At 57.8% G+C, this 21,420-nt stretch overlaps 1 protein-coding gene across 1 annotated transcript in view; it reads left to right on the top strand.

The window, feature by feature from the left end:
- Nucleotides 1-21,420, top strand: part of LOC135885055 (maestro heat-like repeat-containing protein family member 1) — a 40,154-nt gene that overhangs the window by 15,445 nt on the left and 3,289 nt on the right. Inside the window, exons 14-37 of the mRNA XM_065412693.1 lie at nt 239-346; nt 508-624; nt 832-957; nt 1,720-1,866; nt 3,861-3,940; nt 4,426-4,564; nt 5,306-5,401; nt 5,898-6,002; nt 6,131-6,257; nt 6,664-6,758; nt 6,994-7,143; nt 7,806-7,960; nt 9,253-9,409; nt 9,499-9,665; nt 10,350-10,481; nt 10,626-10,740; nt 11,100-11,255; nt 11,439-11,621; nt 11,979-12,131; nt 12,977-13,111; nt 13,386-13,455; nt 16,903-16,970; nt 17,939-18,083; nt 19,718-19,887. Coding sequence (XP_065268765.1) covers nt 239-346; nt 508-624; nt 832-957; nt 1,720-1,866; nt 3,861-3,940; nt 4,426-4,564; nt 5,306-5,401; nt 5,898-6,002; nt 6,131-6,257; nt 6,664-6,758; nt 6,994-7,143; nt 7,806-7,960; nt 9,253-9,409; nt 9,499-9,665; nt 10,350-10,481; nt 10,626-10,740; nt 11,100-11,255; nt 11,439-11,621; nt 11,979-12,131; nt 12,977-13,111; nt 13,386-13,455; nt 16,903-16,970; nt 17,939-18,083; nt 19,718-19,887 — 3,096 coding nt within the window. The remainder of the gene's footprint in view (nt 1-238; nt 347-507; nt 625-831; nt 958-1,719; nt 1,867-3,860; nt 3,941-4,425; nt 4,565-5,305; nt 5,402-5,897; nt 6,003-6,130; nt 6,258-6,663; nt 6,759-6,993; nt 7,144-7,805; nt 7,961-9,252; nt 9,410-9,498; nt 9,666-10,349; nt 10,482-10,625; nt 10,741-11,099; nt 11,256-11,438; nt 11,622-11,978; nt 12,132-12,976; nt 13,112-13,385; nt 13,456-16,902; nt 16,971-17,938; nt 18,084-19,717; nt 19,888-21,420) is intronic.

The following is a 21,420-nucleotide window of genomic DNA, read 5'->3' as shown; positions in this document are numbered from 1 at the left end:
CCCCTCAGCAGCACTACATTGTGGGACAGAGGAAGCGGCTGAGTCCAGCAGATGCAATTGGAGAAGCACCAGGGGCAGCTCAAAAGGATACAGAAGCATTAGGAGAGACGTGGGGGGTGACAGTGCACGCTCCCTCTTCCCCTCCCCTCCCAGCTGTGGTGGGTTCCTGGCTGGAGCTATTGAGAGGACCAGTTTCTTGGCCCCTCTCGGTTCTAACTGGCTCTTCTTTCCCTGGCAGTTCCTGGAAGACCTTCTCTTCTTCATCTCGGACCACACCTGGCTGGGCTGTTTCATCACTAGTATCAGGCGCCAGCTGGCCCACGGTGATAAGCGGCCCGGTGACAAGGTCAGTGTCCTGGAAGGAATTGGGGTTCAGTGCCTAGTTCAGAACAGCAGTCGCTAACCAGGGGCAGCTTGGGGTCAGTGAAGCAGACAACTATACCCAGTGGGCTCTGTGCATGCCAGGCTGTGCCCAATGCATCCAGCATGATGGTGTCTCTTTCGCAGAGCTTTCTCTACAAGTGCTGGGGCACCGTGCTGATGTTTTTTCCAGCAGAGAGCATCAAGCCCCAGCTATGGCTTCTGGTGGAGATGGTCGATTTCCGAGAAGAAGAGGAAAGAGAGGTGAGGTCTTTGCTCCTCCACTGTCAAGTGATCCCTCATTCTTTGTCAATCCCCTGATGCTACATGTGTATGTTCTGCCTTGGACAAGGTCCAGTGAATTGAAAAGATCTTCCTTATACCCATGCCCATGGCAATGACTTGGAGATCCCATCCTGGCCCCTTGGCTTGTTGCTCAGCATTCCCAACCTCCATCTTTCTGTCTCTCAGGGATTCGCCCAAGCGCTTGGGCTGTGTGCCAGGCAACAGCTATACGAGGTTTTCGCCATCCTGGAGCACTGGGAAGAGTTTGTCAGCAGGGTGCAGCTCCAGCCTTCTGCCGGTGGCTCTCTGGAGGTACGGTCCCAGCTAGCATCTCTGCTCTTTCATCCATCCCTTCACCAGCCTTTGCAGGTAAAGGGACCTGCCAGGGAGGACCCTGCTTCCCAGAAGCCTGTTCAGCGAAGAGCTGAATTTCCCAGCAGTGGCTCAGCCTCCGTGGAGGGAGCCCTTTCCTTACTCCTCTGTGGAGTTGCAATCTCAGCACAATGGGATGGATCCAGGGGGGAAGGTGGGTCCTGTTGTCTAAGCTCTCCAGGGTATCTCCTGGGGAGCTCAGACATGCTCCACGCAGCCCCATAAACAAGGCTCAGAGAGGGCCCAAAAGACACTGCCATGCCATCAGCTCCAGCTGACACATTTCTCAGCAGAACAGACCCTTGGTCTTCCCCTGAACTGGGCTATTTCACAGACCTTCCTGGCAGACTCACCAGGGCTGGCATGTCTGACATTAACCTGCGTCCCCCCTCTCCCCGCACCACCACCACCACCTTCCCAGTAACGCTCTGGGCCAGTGCAATCCACTGTAGTCCCAGTGACATCTCTGGAGCTAGGCTGAATTAAAGCAGCTGCTAGTGCATCCCCTTCGGCTGCCGGGTCACCTCAACCACCCAATCCTGGGGAGCTGGGAAGGGCCTCGGAGTCCAGGCAATTCAGCTCAGCAGAGTAGCCTTTGGTGGCTAAGCCGGCTGGATGAAAAATCCTCCCCTGGCCCCAGTTGTAAGTTAGGAGCAGCTGGAGGCCATCCCTTCTCCTCACTCTTTCCTTTGCAATTCTCAGGAGCCAGCTTCCATCGAGCAGCTGAGAAGCCTCCTGCTCCTCACCTATGGGCACGTGGTCCACTCACACCCCACGGATCTCATCCTAGAGACCATAGGCTTCAATATCCTGGCTCCCATGCGACACCACTATTTTCTGAGCCCACACGTAAGTCAGAGCCCTCCCCTGACCGCCCACACAGCACCTACCCGGACTATGCACAGCAGCACAGAGCTATGTCTTTGCATAAACTCAGCTCAGAGGGCTGGCCCTTTGCCCCAGGAGGGACAGGAGACATGGGAACAGCACCACTCTCTGTGACTGCCCCATCTCAATTAGCTTCTCTGATTCCAGGCCCATGGAAGCTAATGGAAGGACTCCCATCTGGGCCTTGTTAGAGTGTAACTGAGCATCACTTGGTGCTGTTGTCCCAGAGACGACTGTACCCTGTTTGGTACCTCTAGGCTTGTGCTGCACTCAGGGATCAGAAGATAAAGTTTTAGGGCCTGTTTCCCCACACACTGCAGTCGATGGTGTAGCTGGGCACAAAAGGCGCACGGAGGGATTCAGGCCCCTAGCCCGGTTGACAGGCTCTGGTGCTGAAGGGGGATTTTTGAGCTAACTCTAGGTTGTTTTCTTGCCATCGGAGGTTTGAGGCCGACGTTCAGTCCTACCCTGGTTACGATGCCCATATGCGCGTCCCAGCGAAAAGGAGAGGGGATGCTACTTTGGTTTAACTGAATGTTCTCCTTGGAGAACGGATGCCTTGGTAGGGAGAGCCCAGCCAACTGCAGAGAGCAGCAGATTCCTGTCCCAGATCAGACAATTACGACCTGATTGTCAGGGGAGCTGAGCAGCCCCAGGGCCCACTGACAGCTCTGGGAACTGCAAGTGCTCAGCACCTCTGGGAATCAGCCCGTTCCTTGCATTCATCTCCAGAGATATTCCCCTAGGCCAGGGGTTCTCAAACTGGGGGTCGGGACCCCTCCGGGGGTCACGAGGTCATTACATGGGGTGTCGCGAGTTGTCAACCTCCACCCCAAACCCCGCTTGCCTCCAGCACTTATAATGGTGTTAAATACATTAGAGAGGGTGTTTAATTTATTAGGGGGGTCACACCCAGAGGCTTGCTGTGTGAAAGGGGTCATCAGTAAAAATAGTTGGAGACCCACAGCCCTAGGGAATGCAAAGATGTTCCACTCGGCAAACCAGGTCCTTTCCCTTAGGGCGTGAGGGCAATCCCGCCTAGGACAGCAGCTCCCTTGTAGAGACTCGCCCTGTAGCCTTGTGTCTCAGCTCTCTATTGCCTGTGGCTGTTTCCTCATTGTTCTCTCCCCCTCCTGCCTGTGAGCCCAGGACCCACTGGTGAGATCTGCTTTTCTGAGAAGCCTCGCGCGGGTGGGTGAAGCTGTCACGCAAGTGAGCAGGATTCCCTTGGTGAGCCAGGACACATACACCGTGCTGTCCCCCCTGCTGGTGAGTGAGCACGCTGGGGTCCTGGGAGGGGTCCCGAGGGCAGATGCACATGCCACAGTCTCTGGCGTTTAAAGGCCATGTGCTGCGTTTGCGACCCGGTGCCCAGGGTTCTACATTGTGCACTGCAAACCCAGTGCTGATGCCGGATTCTTCTGGTGCGATTGCAGCCCAAGGAATGAAATGACACTATTTTCCATTCGCGGATTCATGCTGCTTACACCTGGGACCATTCCCCATCCCACTTCTGAGGGATCTGCCCGGCACCCAGCAAGCGCCCTGGGGATTAACTCCAAGGGTTTTCACTCCGGGACATGATCCTGAGGCGTTAACAGGCGCAGCCCTCCCTTGGTTTGCAGGAAAATATTTGACCTCAGCTGTTCAGGACTCTAATGCTCCCCGTCACAAAATCGCCTCTGCCCAGATCCCCCTTCCCTGCTCCGTGGCAGATGCTGAAGTTTCCAGATGTGCCGTCAGGAATGGCGAAATAGGGGCTCTGGTGAATGTCTCCTCCATTCTGGCCACATGGCCGCTCCCAGGCCATCTTCCCAGCTCCGTGCCCCAGTGCACTGCACGCTGGGGCTGAGGGTCGGTGGGGGCGTCAAACAGCGTTTGGAGATTCCACGTCTTGCTGAGGAACCGGGCTCCCCCAAATTCTTTTGCCTTTGACTCTCTGCTTTGTGCTGCAGGAGATGCTCAGAGTCAAGGACCGGGCCCGGCTGCAGAGCCCAGATCACCAGCATGCCCTGCTGGCCATCTCATACATAGGGTACGTCCATGGGGCCTGACTCAGCTGTGGAGCCCAGCAGCCGGGGAGGGGCAGATGGAGGGAGAGGAAGTGGGGGAGGGACGAGCTGCAATAAGAACCGGAGGATGTTTCTCCCTGGTGGCTCACTAACGGGCCATACCATCCTCGGCCTCCGGGTCACTTTATCCAGCCCCCATCTCTGCGTATTGCCTGGTAAGAGGGAGCCCCTCCCGTCAGCATGAAGTGCTGTGAATGGGTGCAGCCGCAGAGCAGGGCCCAGGATCAGCCCCGGAGAGCAGCTTCCCCAGCAGAGCCCCTGCCGGGCCCAGGGGGCATAGGCATCTCCAGACAGGATCATTCCCTAGGCGGTGGCTCTGCTGGAGATGCCCCCTGGAGCTCTGCTGCTAAGGGAGGGAGCTGTCCCTCGAGCCATCAAACTCAACCTGACTCATGCCAGGACCTGTCTCCGTTCTAATGGCCCCGTCTGCTCCGTTCCTTCCAATCAGGAAATTTGAGCCTCGCCTGTCTAAGGAACAGGAGGCTGAGACCATCAGCACTTGTATCACCAGTGCCATGATTCAGCGCCCAGCCCTGGCGAAGCTGAGAGGGACTGAGGTGGCAAAAAGCTCCGCTATCCGGGCAGAGGTTAGTGAGGCATGGACAAAGCTGCAGCTTCCACCTGCCTCCTTGGCTGGGAAACTCAGCCACCCCCCTGGCTGAGTAGCTGGACCCTGGCCCGATGCAGAGAGCTGCGTGTCCAGCCGAATCCAGCCCCTCGGTTTATTTTCCAAAGGGCTGGTGACAAGTGGCTACGCAGTTAACTCTGCAGTGGGGTTGGCAGGGAGAACAGCTGTAGAGGTGAGTGTCTGTGAGACTGTACAGAATTACCCTGGATTCTTGGCACAGAGAGCTAGAAGCTACCCCCCGTTTACACCAGCTGAGGCTCTGGCCCAGAGCGTTAAATAGCATTTGGTGCAGAGGGAGCAAAGCATGGATTCGGGACAGCCACACGGCCAGGCCATGACTCTCCCTGCCACAGAAACAGAGATTGGCTGGAGCGGGATGAACAGCTCAGCCCTTGGGGAGCCAGCGGGGTGTTGGGGGGCAGCTGGGGCCCCTCCAGAGCGGGAGGAAGGAGGCCTTCCCTCCAGAGCCCAGCTCAGTACATGTGTTGGGGAGCCCAGGTGGGAGGAAGGATTCTTTGGGGTAGGGCAGCCCGTGGTCCAGGTGAGACCCATGTCTATGTGCAGGGGGATCAATATCACCTGGGTAAAGGGACCCCGAATACCAACAGCACCTGGCTCCAGACCGGGGGATCCACTCGTCCCCCTGCCTCGTGCACCCCACCTCCCTTGCGATTTACTTCCCTGCTTCTCTCTGCTCCAGTCTCTCCAAGAACTGCCCTGGGAGGGCCTGGATCTTGTGCTGCAGACATTCCTGGAGCAGCACCTGACCCCCACCACGCTACTGCATCTCTTTCTGGTATGATAGGGAGGGGGGAGGGGCCCATTCGCACTGGCCATCTGGGGATGGGCCGGCTGGTCAGGTTCTACCCGAACCACAAGAGGGAAGGCTCCAGTTGATCCCGAGGGGGCTGAGCAGGCCTCCCAGCTGCTGTGAACTAGCCAGTCCCCATGGGGCATACACCCAACCCTGGGATCCAGCAAGACAATCCTAGTCCTGCTCCAGGGGTGTCACTTTGGCCTCCTACATTTGGCCTGGAGCCCCTGTTCCCCTGAAGGAAACAGCCCCGAGACCCTACAGGATCAATGGGGAGAATCCTCAAAGCGCTGAGCCCAAGACCCTCAGACCTGTGCCAACGCCTCCCAGACAGGAGAGGAGCGCTGAGTTCCAGTGTCCGGAAGTGGAGGAGAAGAGGTTAAATGCTCCATGTCCTCTCCCTGCTGGGGCGGGAAGCAGGTTCTGGAGGTCGCCCCGGCATTGCTGCCGCTCACACGACTTTCTCCCTGCTCCCCAGCACTTGCAGCCGTGGATCTGCTCTCCCCGGGCCCAGGAGAGGAGCCGAGCTGTGAGAGCCAGCGCCCGGCTCTTCATGTTCTACCGCTTCAAAGCCATCACCGAGGTGAGCAGCGCAGACCCTGCTGCCCCCCGCCCCCCCTCAGCACTCACGGGAAGCGGGGGGGGGGGAATACAGACAGAGCTGGGCTCGTCCCGACCTATGTCCTCAATTTCTGTTTGGTGGCCCATTAGGACCTGAAACCCATGGCAGAGCAGGGCTACATGGCCGGGCTGCTGACAAGCCAGGCCTTCGATGCTCAGGAGGCCACCAGATACTGGGCATCTCAGGCTCTCTACTGGCTCTTCACGCCTTGCAAAGGTAAGATAGAGCGGAAGCAGTCGCCACTTCTCAGCCTTCACAGCCCCGGCCGTTACCTAGCGAGCAGGGCTGCAGAGAGAACATGGCGCCTTCATCGCAGCCCTGACCAGAGGGACACAGAGCAGAAGTGGGTTGGTACCTACCGGGCTGACCTGGCATCTGCCCTTCACCAGGTGCCTGGGACCATCTGGGACCTCCCCTGATCCCACCCCAGCCCCAACACACCTTCTACATCAGGGTGAAGGGTGGGCAGTTGGCCCAGAAGCCAGCTGAGAGCTCACCCTAGCTGGTCGTTCCCAGCTGCGGCCGGAGTCTGGCTCTTTGGCACCTCTGATCTGGCTCGAAGGGGAGGGGGAAGAATCCGGCCCCGAGAGCTCTGCCTGAGCACTGGTGGTTTCTTGTGCAGCTGTCATGTACACCAAGACAGGGGCGGTGGTGAGCGTGCTGAGCAAGACGCAGAAGGATGCCAGCTGCAGAGAGAACCCTGTCCATGTTGCTATGGTGAGTAAAAGACTGTGGCTGGAGAGACAGACACACACATGGGAAAGGGGGGTTATTGTCTCCTTCCCTCGATGAGGAGCCGGCAGGTGGAAATTCCTGGGTATGGGCTCCAGTGCCCACTCACATAGCCCTGGGCACAGGCTGCCAGTGCCTCTGTCCCCGTTCCCCGAAGAGCAAACCCACCTCCCCAGGCCGGGGCTCGCTGCTCACACTCGGCCTGTGCCTTTCCCTGCAGCTCATCGCGAAGCACCTGCAGTCGAGTGACCTCATGCCCTTCAGCTTCACCCTGCTGGTGGGCCTGCTGGAGAAGGAGGAGTGTGCAGACCAGCTGGCGGGCGTCATGGAGGCGGTGCTTGGAGAGCAAGAATCAGAGCTGCAGAGCCAAGTAATGGCTGGGCATTGGAGGCACCATGCTGACATCTCGGGCAGCTCCATCTTGCCCTGTGCCTAGAATTCCTGGGGCACGAGGGAGGATGTGGAGGGGAGACATCCCTTCTCACCATCATTGATCAATGGGACCCATCCTTGCCCTGTCTGCAAGGGGGCCGCTGGGCACGGCCCTGTAATGGTTTTCAGGCTTTGATCCCAGGAGTCTGGCTTGCCCAGCTCACTCCCTGGGAAATGTGCCCTATCTCCAGACCCATCCCCCAGCTGGGGGAACAGAGCCTGCGGTGGGGTCCCCCATGTCCACTGACTCTTTGCCCAGTGGGCATGGATTGACGTACAGGATGGAAATGCATCCCAGACGCTTAGATCCCACTCTGGTGCTGAAGGGGAGGTACAGCCGGGATATCCGGGGGGTGGGGTGTCACTGGGCAGCGGGATTGGGACCCTTAGTTCTACGGTGCTGGATCACGGGTGGGGGTTTCAAGGTACCGAACCCAGAACCCCCCTCGGCTCAGTCACTCGCTAGGAGAGTTTATCCATGGCCTCCGCCGGGCCATGTGACCGCTGCCTTGTTTCTGAGCCTGCCCAGTTCCTCCTGGCCCTTGCCTGCCACCCACCCACAGCGGGGGTAGGGTCTCAGCCCCTGCTTTGCCTCCGCAGGTGCAGGATCTCCAGGCGGCTCTTTCCTACACACTGAGCCCACCTCGGGGGGGGCGGCTGAGTGATGGGACGAGAGACATTCTCCACCTACTGGCCAGACAACACACCAAGACCGCGGTCAGCATCCTCCTGAAGATGCCCTGGCCTTACAAACGGTGAGCGCCGGCCCCAGGGAAAGGATAGAACACCCCCCTCCGGCCTCCGAGCCCCCCCTTAATGGGGTCACTCCACAGCACCATGGTTACATGCAGCACAGCCCCTCCCCTTGCACACAGGCCCCCAGGGAACAGCCCTGCCCCGGCATGCTGTCACCATTAGCCTCCCTGTCCCTTGGAGGGCTCCGTGTGCTCTGGGACCCCCAGCTCAGGGCTCCCCCAGCTGAGCTATTCCTAACACAGCTGTCACCCTCCCCCACTTCGTTCTGTGCACTGCTAACCAGTCCACCCCATCCCGGTTCTGCTGTGCAATGGCTTGGCAGGCTGGAGGCCAGAACAGCCTTCCAGCCCCCCCCCCCCCCCATCACTACACAGACCAGGAGAGACCCCATGTGAGCAGGGTCACCCCCTCTGTCAGCATGGCCCCCCGCTCCCGGCAGGGCATCCCTCCAGGCTGAGGCAGGAGAGGGGCCAACCTAACTGCATTGCCCCCACAGACGCCCCTACACTGAGCATGTCCCCGCAGGGGCACCCCCTCCCCCCAGCTGGGAAATGCCCTCTCCCCCCTGGAATCCCAGCCTGGTATCTTCCCCATCACCGTCTCATCCCACCCCTAGAGGCTGGTCTTCTCCGATTCACCAGCCTGCCAGGTTCCCCTGGGCCAGCAGCGCCTTCCCTGCATCCTGCCCAGAGCCGACAAGCACAGAGCCCATTTTACAGCCTTCTCCAAACCCCCCACCCCAGAGCCATGGCGTGGCCAGAACTGGAGCCTTGTTCCTCCTGAACCCCCCACTCTCTGCCCCATGGGGAAGGAGCTCCTGCTCTCCTTGGCCGCAGCTCCCACTCTGTGCCCCCCCCCCGCCCCCAGTTCAGGAGATCCAGCCCAGCACCTAGCCCTAGCCCCTCCCAAGGGTGGGCACCTCCTCACACCAGCCCCCACCCCTGAGCCCAGAGTAACTGCTTTCCCCCATGGGGGCTCTAACCCCAGCCCCTCTGGTTCCCATCAGGAGAAGGCAGCAAGGGAGGGAGGGGGCCCCCGAGCTGGGAGAAGTGAGTCTGGCCACGTCCACCCATCCCTTTCTGTGACACAGCGCCCCCTGGCAGTGCCCAGGCAGGAGGGTATGAACCCCTTAGGACTGGACAGTGCCTGAAGGGCCTTGAGGTCAGCCACCAGCAGGCTCAACCTGCTGCTTCTGGCCCGTCACCCCTCGGAGGGCATCATCCCCGGTGTGTACCAACTGGGCCCGTCCTCTGTGTGAATTCCTTACCTGCCGTCCCTCTGTCCGTCACAGCCACATCAAGGCCATCTGGAGATTCCTAGGTGCAGACCCCATGCTGACCAGGGAGGTACTGCACATCCTGCTTTACGACAGCCCGGAGAAGGGCCGGGCTAACCCTGGACAGACCCAGGACAGGAGCTGCCCCCAGCCAGCCCGGCTGCCCCCGGCGGTAAGTTCCCATCACTGGCATTCAGCCCTCTTTCCCGGCTGCATTCTGCGCACGGCCACGGTCTTCTGACTGTATCTTTTCCCTTCCAGACCACATGCAGCCTGTGGGAGCTGATCGGGGCCTTGGGGCAAGCGGACACGCTGGAGGGACGCGAGGACGACCTGTTCGCCTCTTGCTTCCTCGCCATCGCCTGCCCCCCGGCACGGCACCTCTCGGGAGCCCAGCAGGACTTGCCCAGTGACACCAGTCCACGCAGGTAATGTGTGGGGCCGATGGATCCCAGCACCCACGCAGTGTCTGGGCTAGCCCCTAGGAGGGGGAAGCTTCCTGCTTGGACCTTCGTTGTCCAGGGACCCCCGACACCTTCGGGGGACCGAGGGTTCAGATCAGCCAGGCTTCTCGTGCTTAGGAGCGGGCAGAACTGCCCCCGGATACTCAGGGAGCCGGAGAGCTCCTCAGTGTGGGTAGCTCAGCAGGGTGATGAGGGAGCTGAGCTGGGGGCAGGGGGAGGGGGAGCAGAGCTGGGGAGCAGGGCAGAGCTGGCTGCTGTCTCTATTTACTGTCTACTTTGAAGGCTTTGGGACAGGCCCGGCCTGTCACTGAGCCACTTCACCCCTTTTCTGCAGTGGGCCCTGGGGGGCAGGGCTCAGGGCAGCAGGGCATTCAGGGTGGCACTGCATGTACTTTTCTCCCCAGGGTCAGTTTCCTGGGCGGGGTGTGGGGGCAATTTTCACATCTTTGGAGGAGAGCGAAGGTCACATCTGCAGACACTCCCCCCTGCCCCCACAGTTGCGGGGGGAGAACCAAAGGCAGAAGTGGGGCAGCTTCTAGGCTCACCCTGATTCCTTCAGTACTGCAGCAAGGGAGTCCTGCCCCCCCCCACCCCGCCCAGAGAGCAGGAATCCCCGCATCACCATTTCCTGCCTCCTTCTCTTCCCAGCATGGCCGTGCAGGCCCTGGCGCGGGTGCTGCGCCTCAGGGGCAGTCAGCCAGCTGTGGAACTAATGGACCAGGAGCGAGGCTGGCAGCTGCTGGAGGAGGCCCAGCCCGAGGGGTTCACTCTCCTTAGCAGGTGAGGACAGAGGCTGGAGGAGTCACGTTCTCACTCTGGAGCCCAGTGGGGCAGAGATGGGAGGGGGTGGCCGGGACCGGGCCGGATTCCGGCATGTGCAGGGTTGTCATGCACACGTCAACACAAACTCTTGTTCTCTCCCAGGGCCATAGTGACCCACCCAAACCTGGCCCTGAAGAGCATCCCAAAGCTTCTCCTTCCCAGCCTCCAGGCCAGCCAGGAGGGCGAACGCATGGCCTGCACCGCCCTGTTCGCAGAGGTGAGCCTGGAAGACCGGGGGGAGGGTTAGCCAGGCCCAGAAGCTGATGGAACAGGGGGCCAATAGCTGGTCAGCCAATGAGAGATGGTCCTGGTGGTGTATCGCTTGTTAATTAATCCCTCTGCTGGGGGCTCTGTGGTGGGATTTGGGAGCACCCCACTGGAAGCAGAGGGAGCACTCTGCCCTGCACATGTCACTTCTGTTAAGCTCAGCTGAAGCCAGCCCCTCGTGAACAGCAGTCGGTACGGATCTATGTCACCTCCTGGCCCCTGATCATACTCCCTTCCCCTTGCTCCTGCCGGGCTAGGACCCACTGGCCTCGCCCAGCCCTCTCTGACAGCTCCTTTCGGTCCCTTTAGTTCCTCGGCAGCCCCCTGCTGATGGAGAATGAGCCCAAGGCGATGCGGAAGCAGGTTGTGAAGGCCATGCTGCAGCGGACAGAGGACAGCAACATCCACGTTCGAGGCAGAGCGCTGCACGGCCTCAGGAACGCAGTGACCGAGTTCCCGGACAAGGTGGGTCTGGAATGGCAGGAGACTAGGCAGAGAGGGCTGGGTAGGAAGCGCCTGGTTCCCCTTCTCCCCAGCCTGTAGCTCCTATGGAGCAGACTAGGCTGTAGGCTGACTTGCCCGGACTCTGGTTACACTCAGGCTGACAGAGCATTGCTCACCGAGAGGCGTCCAACCCCTTCTCTGCAGGTCAGGAAAAAGCGAGACCAGATCCTGGAGAGCTTTGTCCGCGCCGTGTGCGAATGCTGCGACCCCCGCACCATTCTGGAAGCCATGGAAGGGCTCTGCTGGATGCTGCGGGACCCCAAGGCGCCTCTGAAGGCTCACGTCGCCGTCCCGCTGGCCCTGCAGGCGAGAACGTTCTTTGAGGATGTAAGTACCAAGCAGGGCAGGCCCCATGGCACTATAGGGCACCCCACAGGGGGAGATGCTCAGGACCTGCCCTCACGTGGAGGGGGCTCAGTGTCCGATGCAGGCACATTCCTGGATTTGTGGGGCAGCTCAGCTCCTCTGCTAGGGAAGGCAGGGATACAATCATTCTTGGGCCCTGGGCCCACAATTGTTCAGCAGCCCTGGGGCCCAGCAGGAAGGAGGGGAGTTGGCAGAGAATTGTCCTGTCATTTGAACTAGCTGAAACCTCTCCGGGCTCCGCAGCTGCCAGTCTGATTCCCAAAGCATGTGAGGGCCTGAGCCTGTCCCCCCTAACCACCCTGCGCCCCCTGTCTGCAGGAGAACAGCGACCTGAGGCGGGCCTCCATGGAGCTCTTTGGCCACCTCAGCAAATTTGTTTCCAAGAAGTCATCCCTCTTTGGGGCTGAGGTGGAGAAGAGCATGGGGACGCTGCTCATCCACCTACAGGACGGGGACCCCCAGGTGGCCCAGGTGAGTGCAGCTGAGGGCTCATAGGGGCAGGGGTGGCTGGGGGCATTCTAACAGCATGGCAAGGGTGGTGCAAACTCCCCCCTCCAAGCCCCAGATCTCCTCAGTGCTGCCCTGTGGCACCCAGGACCCCCCACTAATCCAGCCCTCCCCCACCCCACACAGAGCTCTGCCAGCCCTCAGAGTGTAGCTGTGGGGTAGATCTGTGGGGTTTCCTTCTCCTCCTCCATTCCCCACAGGCACCTCCAGCCTCCCTGCCCAGCCAGCCTCTCCGCGGCTGTGGCTCCATTTTACAGCCTGCCCTGTTTAGTGGCCAGGTCCAGGTCTATCTCTGGCCCCTAGCAAGTGACCTAACCCAAGCAGGGCCACAGGGAAGGGCAGGTTGCTGAGGCCGATTGGGTCTCCATTGCTGCTGCCCTGCCCTCACTTGTGTGCTAGCTCCTGTCTGGGAATGACCAGCCTCCTGCAGAAATCCCACCACCACCCGTGCCCCAACCGAGTAGCAGCCCCCAATAGTGCCTGGGATTGAGGGGAGGCCAAGTACGTTGGTCACCGGGCAGTGCTGTTAACCGCCCACCGGGGACCCACAGGGAATGGCCCCTTCCCTGCTCCAGGAGTGTCCCTCCCCGGCCCCAGCACTCGGGCCTGGCTCCCCTCAACCCAGCCAAGCTGGAGATGGGGGCTGTGGGGGCCTGGGGAACAACCGTCAGGCCAGAGGAGGTTCTGCAAAGAGGTGGCTCCTTGCTGCTCCGGCACAGCGGAGTCTCCCCAAGCCACGCAGAGCCTGCGAGTTGGCAGCCTGTTGCGCTCAGGGACTCACCCAGGTCCCTTCTCGCCCTCTCCGGCAGGCGTGCAGGGTGGCATTGCTGCACTGCGCACCCTTCCTCAGTTACCAGCCCCTGCGCACGCTCGTGCAGAGCCAGCTAGCCGAGGGGGCGGCCCCCGCCATCCCCGCCTTCCTGAGCGAAGCCTGCAGGACCCTGGTGAGTGAGCTCTGGGGTGTGGGCCCTGCAGGACTCGGGGGTGGGAGGACCTAAGCACACAGGGAGCTTCCCTGCTCCAGGGAGCCCCCTCACTGACTCAGCCCCATCCCCCACCCTTGAGGATGGCTCCTGTACAAGTCATCTCTGTCCCATGGGCGGAGTCAAGGGGGAGAGGGCTCTGACAGCCAGGGGTTCCTCACCTCCCTAGCAGGCAGCTCCCCTCAGCCTGGGGAGGATGTGTGGCTTGGGACTAACTGGGTTCTTGGCTTCCCAGCTCCAGGACTGCCCAGGGAGGCTGAGCAAGAAGGCTGCCCTGAGAGCAGCAGCTGCCCAGCAGCTGATAGGTAAGAAAAGAGCTGGAGCTCTACTTCCTATTATCCCTCCCTGCCCCATGAGTCCGGGGCCCAGTGCCACATGCACACTGCCAACAGGGGGGAGGGGCTGGCCTCCTTTGTCCACACACAAACACACCCAACTCCCCCCCACCCCTTCCCATCTCCCTGGGACAAAGGGGGAACCAAGACTCCTTTCAGCCAGATGCGGGAGGGCTCTGCGGCCAGAGGGTCTCCTCTGTCCTGGCCCTGGGCAAGCCCGGCACCTGCAGCAGGAGCAGGCCCGAGGGAGAGATCCTGCCTCCCAAAGGTCTCACCCTGGTTCCCCCCCACCCCACCCAGCACGAGGCACTGGCCCCAGCCAGGTCCCCCTGCAGCCTGTACAGGGAGGGCAGAGATTGACAGGAAGCCCCAGCCCTGCCCACCCCAGCTACCACCAGCCATGCAGGCAAAGAGCCAGGGCAGCAGCTCTGCCACACTGTGCTTCACGCCAACTCCCAGTGGGGCTTGTGTGCACAACACCTCTCCTGGCCTTTGTGGGGCACGAGGCCAAAGGCAAAATGATCCCAATAATCTTGGGGACTGACTCTCCACCCAGCTCCTTCCCCTCCTCTGCCCGGATGGATTGGGGGTGGGGGGCACCTTGAAAGACAGAAATACAAGCGGTGGCTGGTGCCCTGCATGCTGTTAAATAACCAGGCCCGCCTGCCTCCCCTAGGATACATGATGGGCAATTGAAGCCAGAGAAGAGCAGGAGGCTTGGACCACCCACCCTGCTGTGAGTCACGGCTGAGGGGTATTGCTGTGCTGGGAGGAGGGGCGGGGGGAAATCGGGGCAGGGTTCTAGGGGCAGGGGGCAGCAGCCACATCGCACGGTGGCTGGGAGCCAGAACCCAGTTGGAGTGACCTGCAGAGCGTAGGAGCAGGGAGAAAACCCTCGGGGCTGGTTCTGGGGTATCTTCTCCCCGGCTATAGTTTGAAACTCCCTGCCCTGTGGGGTGTTCCCATCCTGGCCCAGGCAGGAGCCATGGCTGGTCAGCAGGATCTGGGAGTCAGAAGTGAGTCGTTCCTGGCAGGCAGGGGGCAGTGGCAAGCAGAGAGGGGGTGGACTCCACAAGAGGGAGGGAAACCACCTCCTATGGGAGACCCGGCTGCTGGAGGAGACTTTTCCCCCTAATCCCTCACCAGCTGCGGTGCCGCGGGCAGGGACTCTGAGCAGCCCCAGCCAAGGGCGAGGCCGGGGGTTGCTCCGAGCCTCATTTGGTGCTAACTCTGCAGAACCCAGCCTGGATTGCTGCCTGCCCCCTGCAAGTGGCAGCTCCAAGAGCCCCTGCACGCACGGAGCAGCTGACACCACCCCAACCCCCCACCCCGCCCCAGCTATGCTTATGGGGATACGAAATTCTAGCTCTGAGCCTCCCTGTCTTCAACAGCTGATCATGCCCCAAAGGGCTGCACCAGAGCTGAGGAAACAGAGCCAGGTGCTGAGGAAACACATCCCAGGGCTGGAGTGTGCAGTCCAACCCCTCCCCCGCATCACGGGCATTAGTTCTGTCAGAGGCTGACCCTGCCAGCTGCTCACTAGGCAGAACCCAGCCAGGTGCTGAGCAGGCTATCCTAGGCCTGGTGCTTAAATACCTGGAGAGGCTGCAGTCAGCCCAAGAAGGGTGGGCAGGGGGTGGCGTAGAGTCGCAGGCTGAACTGCAGGCCGCAAGCAGACCCAGCGTCACTTCTCACAGCCCCAATCCACAGAGCAAGAGTGGAATAAGGCTGCTGCAGCCAGAATTTCCTTCACTCCGGCTGCAGGGCCTGGGCTCGCCCAACATGTGACCCTGGCTGTCAGAAAACTCCCTTTAAAAAGCGACTCTCCTGCCCCTCCCCCTCCGAGGACAAACTGCGGGGGGCCAGCTCTTGCTTAGGGAGAGGGAGTTTGAGCTCTTTACATTGGCTTTGTAGTGAAGCGAGCTCCTAACCAGCAAGGCCACTAATAATAGCAAGAGCCAAGAGTTTATTTGAGCTGAACAAGTTCTTTAAAAGATGCAGGATGGGGAGTAAACAGAAGCCTAAATTACAGCAGGTAGCATGTAAGCGGGAAAGTAGAAGTGCTAAGATGGCTTGTGAAGAGCAAATAACTGAAGGGCTATAGACAAACCCTAAAAAAACACTTTAAGGAGATCAGAAGCCTGTGAAAGAAGGGGTGGATTCAAGAGAGCAATTAAAGACGACAAGGACATTGCTGAGAAGCTAATATTTTTGTGTGTGCATCTTCTGTCTTTATCACACAGGTTGTTGGAGAGAGATCTGTCCCAGACCGGTTCTCTTCTAGTACTAGAGGTACCATCAGGGCTTGAGATAGCAGCAGAGGCGGGCCTGGACCAAGCTGATAATTTACAAAGTAACCCCCCCCACACACACTTCTTCGAGCTGGATGGGTTTCGCCCCTGTAGGACTGCCCCGAGAGGAGATTTAACCAATCAGGGGGCGTTCCGGGGCGGGTTGACCTGTCCGGAAGTGGGTCATGTAACCCCTCTAACAACTCCTTCCACCTCCCTCTACCAATCAGGAGGAAGGGCCCTATCGTCAGTCAAACCCTAACCCCACCCCTTGACCCCTTAAAACCTGCCCATCTGTCACAGAAGTCCTGCCCCATGGGGGTAGTACTTCCACGGTCAAGGCGGCCACATGACTGGATGCAAGGTGTGTCATGTGACCCCTCTAAGAGCTCCTCCAACTGCCCTCTACCAATCAGGATGGGTTTCTCCCCCATAGCTCTGCCCCGAGAGGAGATTTGACCAATCAGGGAGAGTTCCGGGGCGGGGTGACCTGTCCAGAAGTGGGTCATGTGATCCCTCTAACAACTCCTCCCACCTCCGTCTACCAATCAGGAGGGGTTTCAGCCGTTGTGGCCCACCCCGAGAGGAGATTTGACCAACGGGGAGGAATTTGGGGGCAGGGTGGCCCGTCCAGGAGTGGTTCGTGTGATCCCTCTAAGAACTCCTCCCATCGCCCTCTACCAATCGCGATGGGTTTCGGCTGCATAGGACCGCCCCGAGAGCATATGTGACCAAAATAGGGCAGGTTCTGGGACAGGGTGAACTGCCCAGAAGAGGGTCGTGTGACCCCTCTAAGAACTCCCCCCAGTGCCCTCTGCCAATCAGAGCGCAGCACCATCACCCCATAACTCCCAGCGCCAGGCAGAAGAGGCCATCTTTTACCAAGAACGCGTGTTTTAGAAATCGTGGAAACATGGACTCCTCCACCACCCCCGTGAGAACTTCGGACTTAGTTTTACCCCCGAGCACCTTTGGACTTGTGTGGAGAAAACGCTACATCAGCAACAGTTCCGACGGGGGCCCTTTGACTCAACCGTTGATGGATACGCAGGAACCCGACCCGAAACCCAAACCTTCGTGAGGCACCCTGATGAGTGTGATGGCCTCTCATTGTCCACCCCCCTAGAGGTGGAAGGTGATCATGGCTTGGAGGAGTCACCGGCGGAACAGGTGAACGGAAAAGACTTCGCTCAGGTAAAGGAATGATTAAGAAGTGATGGTTGAGGATGGGGTGTAATGGGGTTAGGAACCGACCCGGGATTACGTAAATCTAAAAACAAGCAGTGGGGGTGCTTACACTGTTTCTTTTCTGAAAAATCTCTCAACAGCTCGACGATGCCTTTCTAGAGGCCTTTGAGAACTTACACATTGGAAGAATGAACCAGCTCAGACTCCCTTATGGTAGGGGTTATGGCGTCCATTTTTACAGGCGGCTGTAAAAGGTTGTGTTAAACCAGGCCATTAATAAAACTTATTTAAATGTGTCAATATGAATGTGTCCCCCTCCATACTTGTGTTAGTAAAAGACGGTACCAGTAACAGTCATGTCTACACACACGGCTCTGTTAAAGAAAATATATTACACCCCCGGGGAAGTTGGGAGCTTCGGCGGGGTGAACCCTCTTTTTCAAGTGATCAAAAGGCATAGTAAAACTTTAAATAGAAGACAGGTAAGTGCTTGGCTTTGAAACCAGGATGCTTACACTTTACACAAACCGGCTCGAATATGTTTTAAAAGAAACAAGACCATTGTTTCAGATGTGGATGCGCAATGGCAGGCAGATTTGGTGGATATGCACCGGTTCTCCAAACACTACAGCGGTTTTAAGTACATGTTAACAGTGAGAGACATTCTATCCAAATATGCCTGGGCCTTAGGCCTAAAAGACAAGACGAGTGGTGAGGTATCCAAGGCCTTTAAAGCTATTTTCAGCGCAGGTCGCGTGCCTCAAAAATTACAAAGCGATCGGGGGAAAGAATTTTTAAACAAACCTTTAAGCAGATTGTTAAAGTGGCATGGAGTTCACCATTTTGTTACTAATAATGAAGTCAAAGCATGGGTTGTGGAGCGATTTAACAGAACTTTAAAAACTAGGATGTGGAGATATTTTACAGCCCATTACACTTTTCGCTACATTGACGTGTTACCTGATTTTATAAAGAGTTACAACCAGAGCTTTCACAGAACTAAAACCAAAGGAGCTTTTGAAAAAGGTTATGAACAGACGTTTGCCGATGAGATATTCATAATGGATGAAGCTGTAACCAGGGGCCAGAGACCTGTATACCGATTAAAAGATTACGAGGGTGAGACAGTTACTGGATCTTTTTACCCTGAAGAATTACAAAAAGTGAACCCCAAACGAGACAGGATTTACAGGATTGAAAAAGTTCTAGCGGAGAAAGGAAAAGGGAGAAAAAAGCAGCTACTGGTGAAATGGTTGGGGTGGCCCGATAAGTTTAATAGCTGGGTGGAAGCTTCTCAACTCTGTGACATTTAGACACGAACAAAAACGATTCCTCCTGCAAAGAGAGAGAGAGAGAGAAATGAGCGATGGCGGGTTTTACATTACTTTGCCCAGCAATGCCAGCTCTGCAGTTTTCCCCCAAAACACCAGCTCGAACTTTACAATACGGCTAATTAAGCCCTTGGATCCCCCGGGTGCCTGGGAGGTGGGGTTAGTGGAAATACAATACCCGCACAGCTGGAATACTATCAACAAAGACACCCCTTTCGAAATCACCTTTGGAGATATGACGTGGAATTTCATCCTACAATGAGGTTATTACTCGACCACACCCAAATTACTGGATCATACGCACAGCACCGTGGCTCGTCATCCCGGACCCCCTGAGGTGGTCATGAACTACGACCCTGTGGGTAGAAAAGTTAGACTTAAATCTGCCGATTTTACATATATGTTTTCTGCCGGTGGGGAGCTAGCTAACATTCTGGGTTTGGGCCCCAAGCGCAGCATCCAAAAATTCCCCTTCTCAGCAAACATCACAGGGGGTTTTAACTCCTTGTATCTGAACACGGATATCGTAGAACACCAGTTTGTGGGGGACTTTTCTGTTCCCCTGTTATGCTGCGTCCCTGTCCGAGGAAGGAACAACGAGTTTGTTACCATCACCTACGATAAACCTCATTACGTCCCTGTCAGTAAACACCACATCGACACCATCACCATTGAAATAAAGACAGATCAGAACAGACGCGTCTCATTTCGCTTCGGCAAGGTGATCGGCAAGCTGCATCTGGGTCCGCGGAGAGAGCGAGGTTTCTAAAAAGCAAAACACTATTATGGCGATCCTAAAAAATTACGGCCACCCCACCATCTACAGGAAGTATTACAAAGCCAAGGCTGGATATGCCCTTCCTGGATATCCTGGGGCCCCCGTGATGTATGGAGCTGGTGTGGGTGGAATATTTCGTAGCCTCTTTCGAAAAGCCCTACCGCTTTTGAGGAGGGGGCTAGAGAGTATTAAACCCCACGTAAAAACCGCCGCTCAGAACATAGCTAAAGACGTGGTAGGTCATGTCTCCCGTGCTGTTCTGGAGAAGGTGGGGAATACAGTTTCACAGGCAGGATCGGGGCTGATGTACATTAAAAGGAGGAAGAGAAAGAGAAATGCGTCATACCCGCAACGCACAGGTCCCCCGAAACCCTTTAAAAGAAGGGCTTTGACATGCAGGGCTGGCCATAAGCGAAGGTCCAAGAGGAAGCCTGGGTGAAAGAGGAGACGCGCTCTGCCTGGTAAAAGAGACATATTTTAATCAACATGGCTTTTGTTCACTGCGGGTCTGAAGAGTGCACCAAATCCGAACTAGACTTGTTCCAAATAGCCCCTGCGCAGACCAGCATCGAGAAAAGCATCTACATCGAGGTGCTGCCTCTATGGGCTGTTTACGGAGTCTGCCCCCATTGACTTTTTTATAGCAGGGAATGGCATAGATTATATGGGTTTAAACAACACGCTGCTGTACCTGTGTTGCAAGATTATAAAAGGAGACGGAACTGAACTTGCCAAGGATGCCGTGGTGGGCCTGGTGAATTACCCCATGGCCTCTATTTTCAGTCAGTTCGATGTCACGCTGGGAGACCGCCTCGTAAGCCAAAGCAACAACTGTTACCCTTACAGGGCCTTTATAGAATCGGTGCTCAATTACAGCGACGACACCCTCGCCACGCAATTTTCCACTGGCCTGTTTTACAAAGACGCTGCTGGACAACATGAAGAAATGGAGTTGGATGGCGGGAATCTAGGGTTTGTGAGGCGTGCAAAGCTGACGGCCCAGAGCAGAACTGTAGAGCTGCTGGGTCATCTACACAGCGACCTGTTTTTCCAAGAAAAACTTTTGTTGAACAGAGTAGATGTGAAAATTAAACTGACGCGCAGTAAAGACGCTTTCTGTTTAATGGGCAGTGCGGCTGAATGCTTTAAACTGCGCATTGTATCAGCGTCCCTTTTTGGGAAGAAAGTACAGGTAGCCCCGAGTATCCGTCTGGGGCATGCGGAGGCCCTGCTTACCGCTAATGCTAAATATCCTGTGGACCGTGTGGGAATGAAAGTGTTTAGCATCCCCGCGAGCAGCAGGGTCAGTAACCAGGAGAACCTGTTCTTGGGACAGTTACCCAATATGCTTGTCCCAGGGTTTGTGGGTAATGATGCCTTTAGTGGAAGTTACGCTAAAAATCCCTTTCATTTTAAACATTATGATATTAATTTTGTGGCTTTGTATGTGGATGGTGAACAGATACCAACCAAGCCTCTGGAACCAGACTTCAAGGCAGGACACTGCGTAAGAGACTACATGAATCCAGGGCCGGCTCTGGCTTTTTTGCCGCCCCCCCGTGGGGAGCGCAGCAGGGGAGGGCACCGAGTCCGGCCGCAGCCCCGCTCTCCCCGACCGGCCGGAGCGCCGGGAGAAGGGCAGAGAGCCCGGCGGGGGCCCCGCTCTCCCCGACCGGCCGGAGCGCCGGGGGAGGGAGGCCCCGCTCTTCCCTGCCGGCCGGAGCGCCGGGGGGAAGGGCGGCGAGCCCGGCCGCGGCCCCACTCTCCCCGGCCGTCCGGAGCGCCGGGAGGAGGGCGGAGAGCCCGGCCGGGGCCCCGCTCTCCCCGACCGGCCGGAGCGCCGGGGGAGGGCGGCGAGCCCGCCGCGGCCCCGCTCTCCCCAGGTGAGCGCCGCGCCCCTCCAGGTGCCGCCCCAAGCACATGCTTGGAGGGCTGGTGCCTGGAGCCGGCCCTGCATGAATCTGGTACACATGGCTGGTAAACACATGAAAGATCGTTCTCTGTTAATCGACCGTGAGGAGTTTGCACAGGGTTACACCTTGTTTGCCTTTGACCTGTCTCCCAACCAGGAATGCGCCAATCACTATTCCCTGATTAAAACCGAGAACCTGAGAGCAGAAATACGTTTTGGGAAGGCTTTAAGGGTCACCGTCAATATGATCGTGTTTGGGGTTTTTGACAATGTCATAGAGATCAATCAGAGGAGAAACGTTCTGTTTGACTACATGTGAACATGAACACTGTGCTGCTCTCACGTGTCTTATCAACGGACCCTTACACGAAAAAGAATTTCTTAGATGTGTTCCCTTGCGACTGGCTCCCTGGAGGCAAGCTGTCTCAGAGACCC

This window comes from Emys orbicularis, chromosome 10 (assembly GCF_028017835.1).
Source record: "Emys orbicularis isolate rEmyOrb1 chromosome 10, rEmyOrb1.hap1, whole genome shotgun sequence".
In the NCBI taxonomy this organism is placed as follows: Eukaryota; Metazoa; Chordata; order Testudines; family Emydidae; genus Emys; species Emys orbicularis.
The sequence above is the reverse complement of the archived record's forward strand: the minus strand, read 5'-3'. Positions and strand labels throughout refer to the sequence as shown.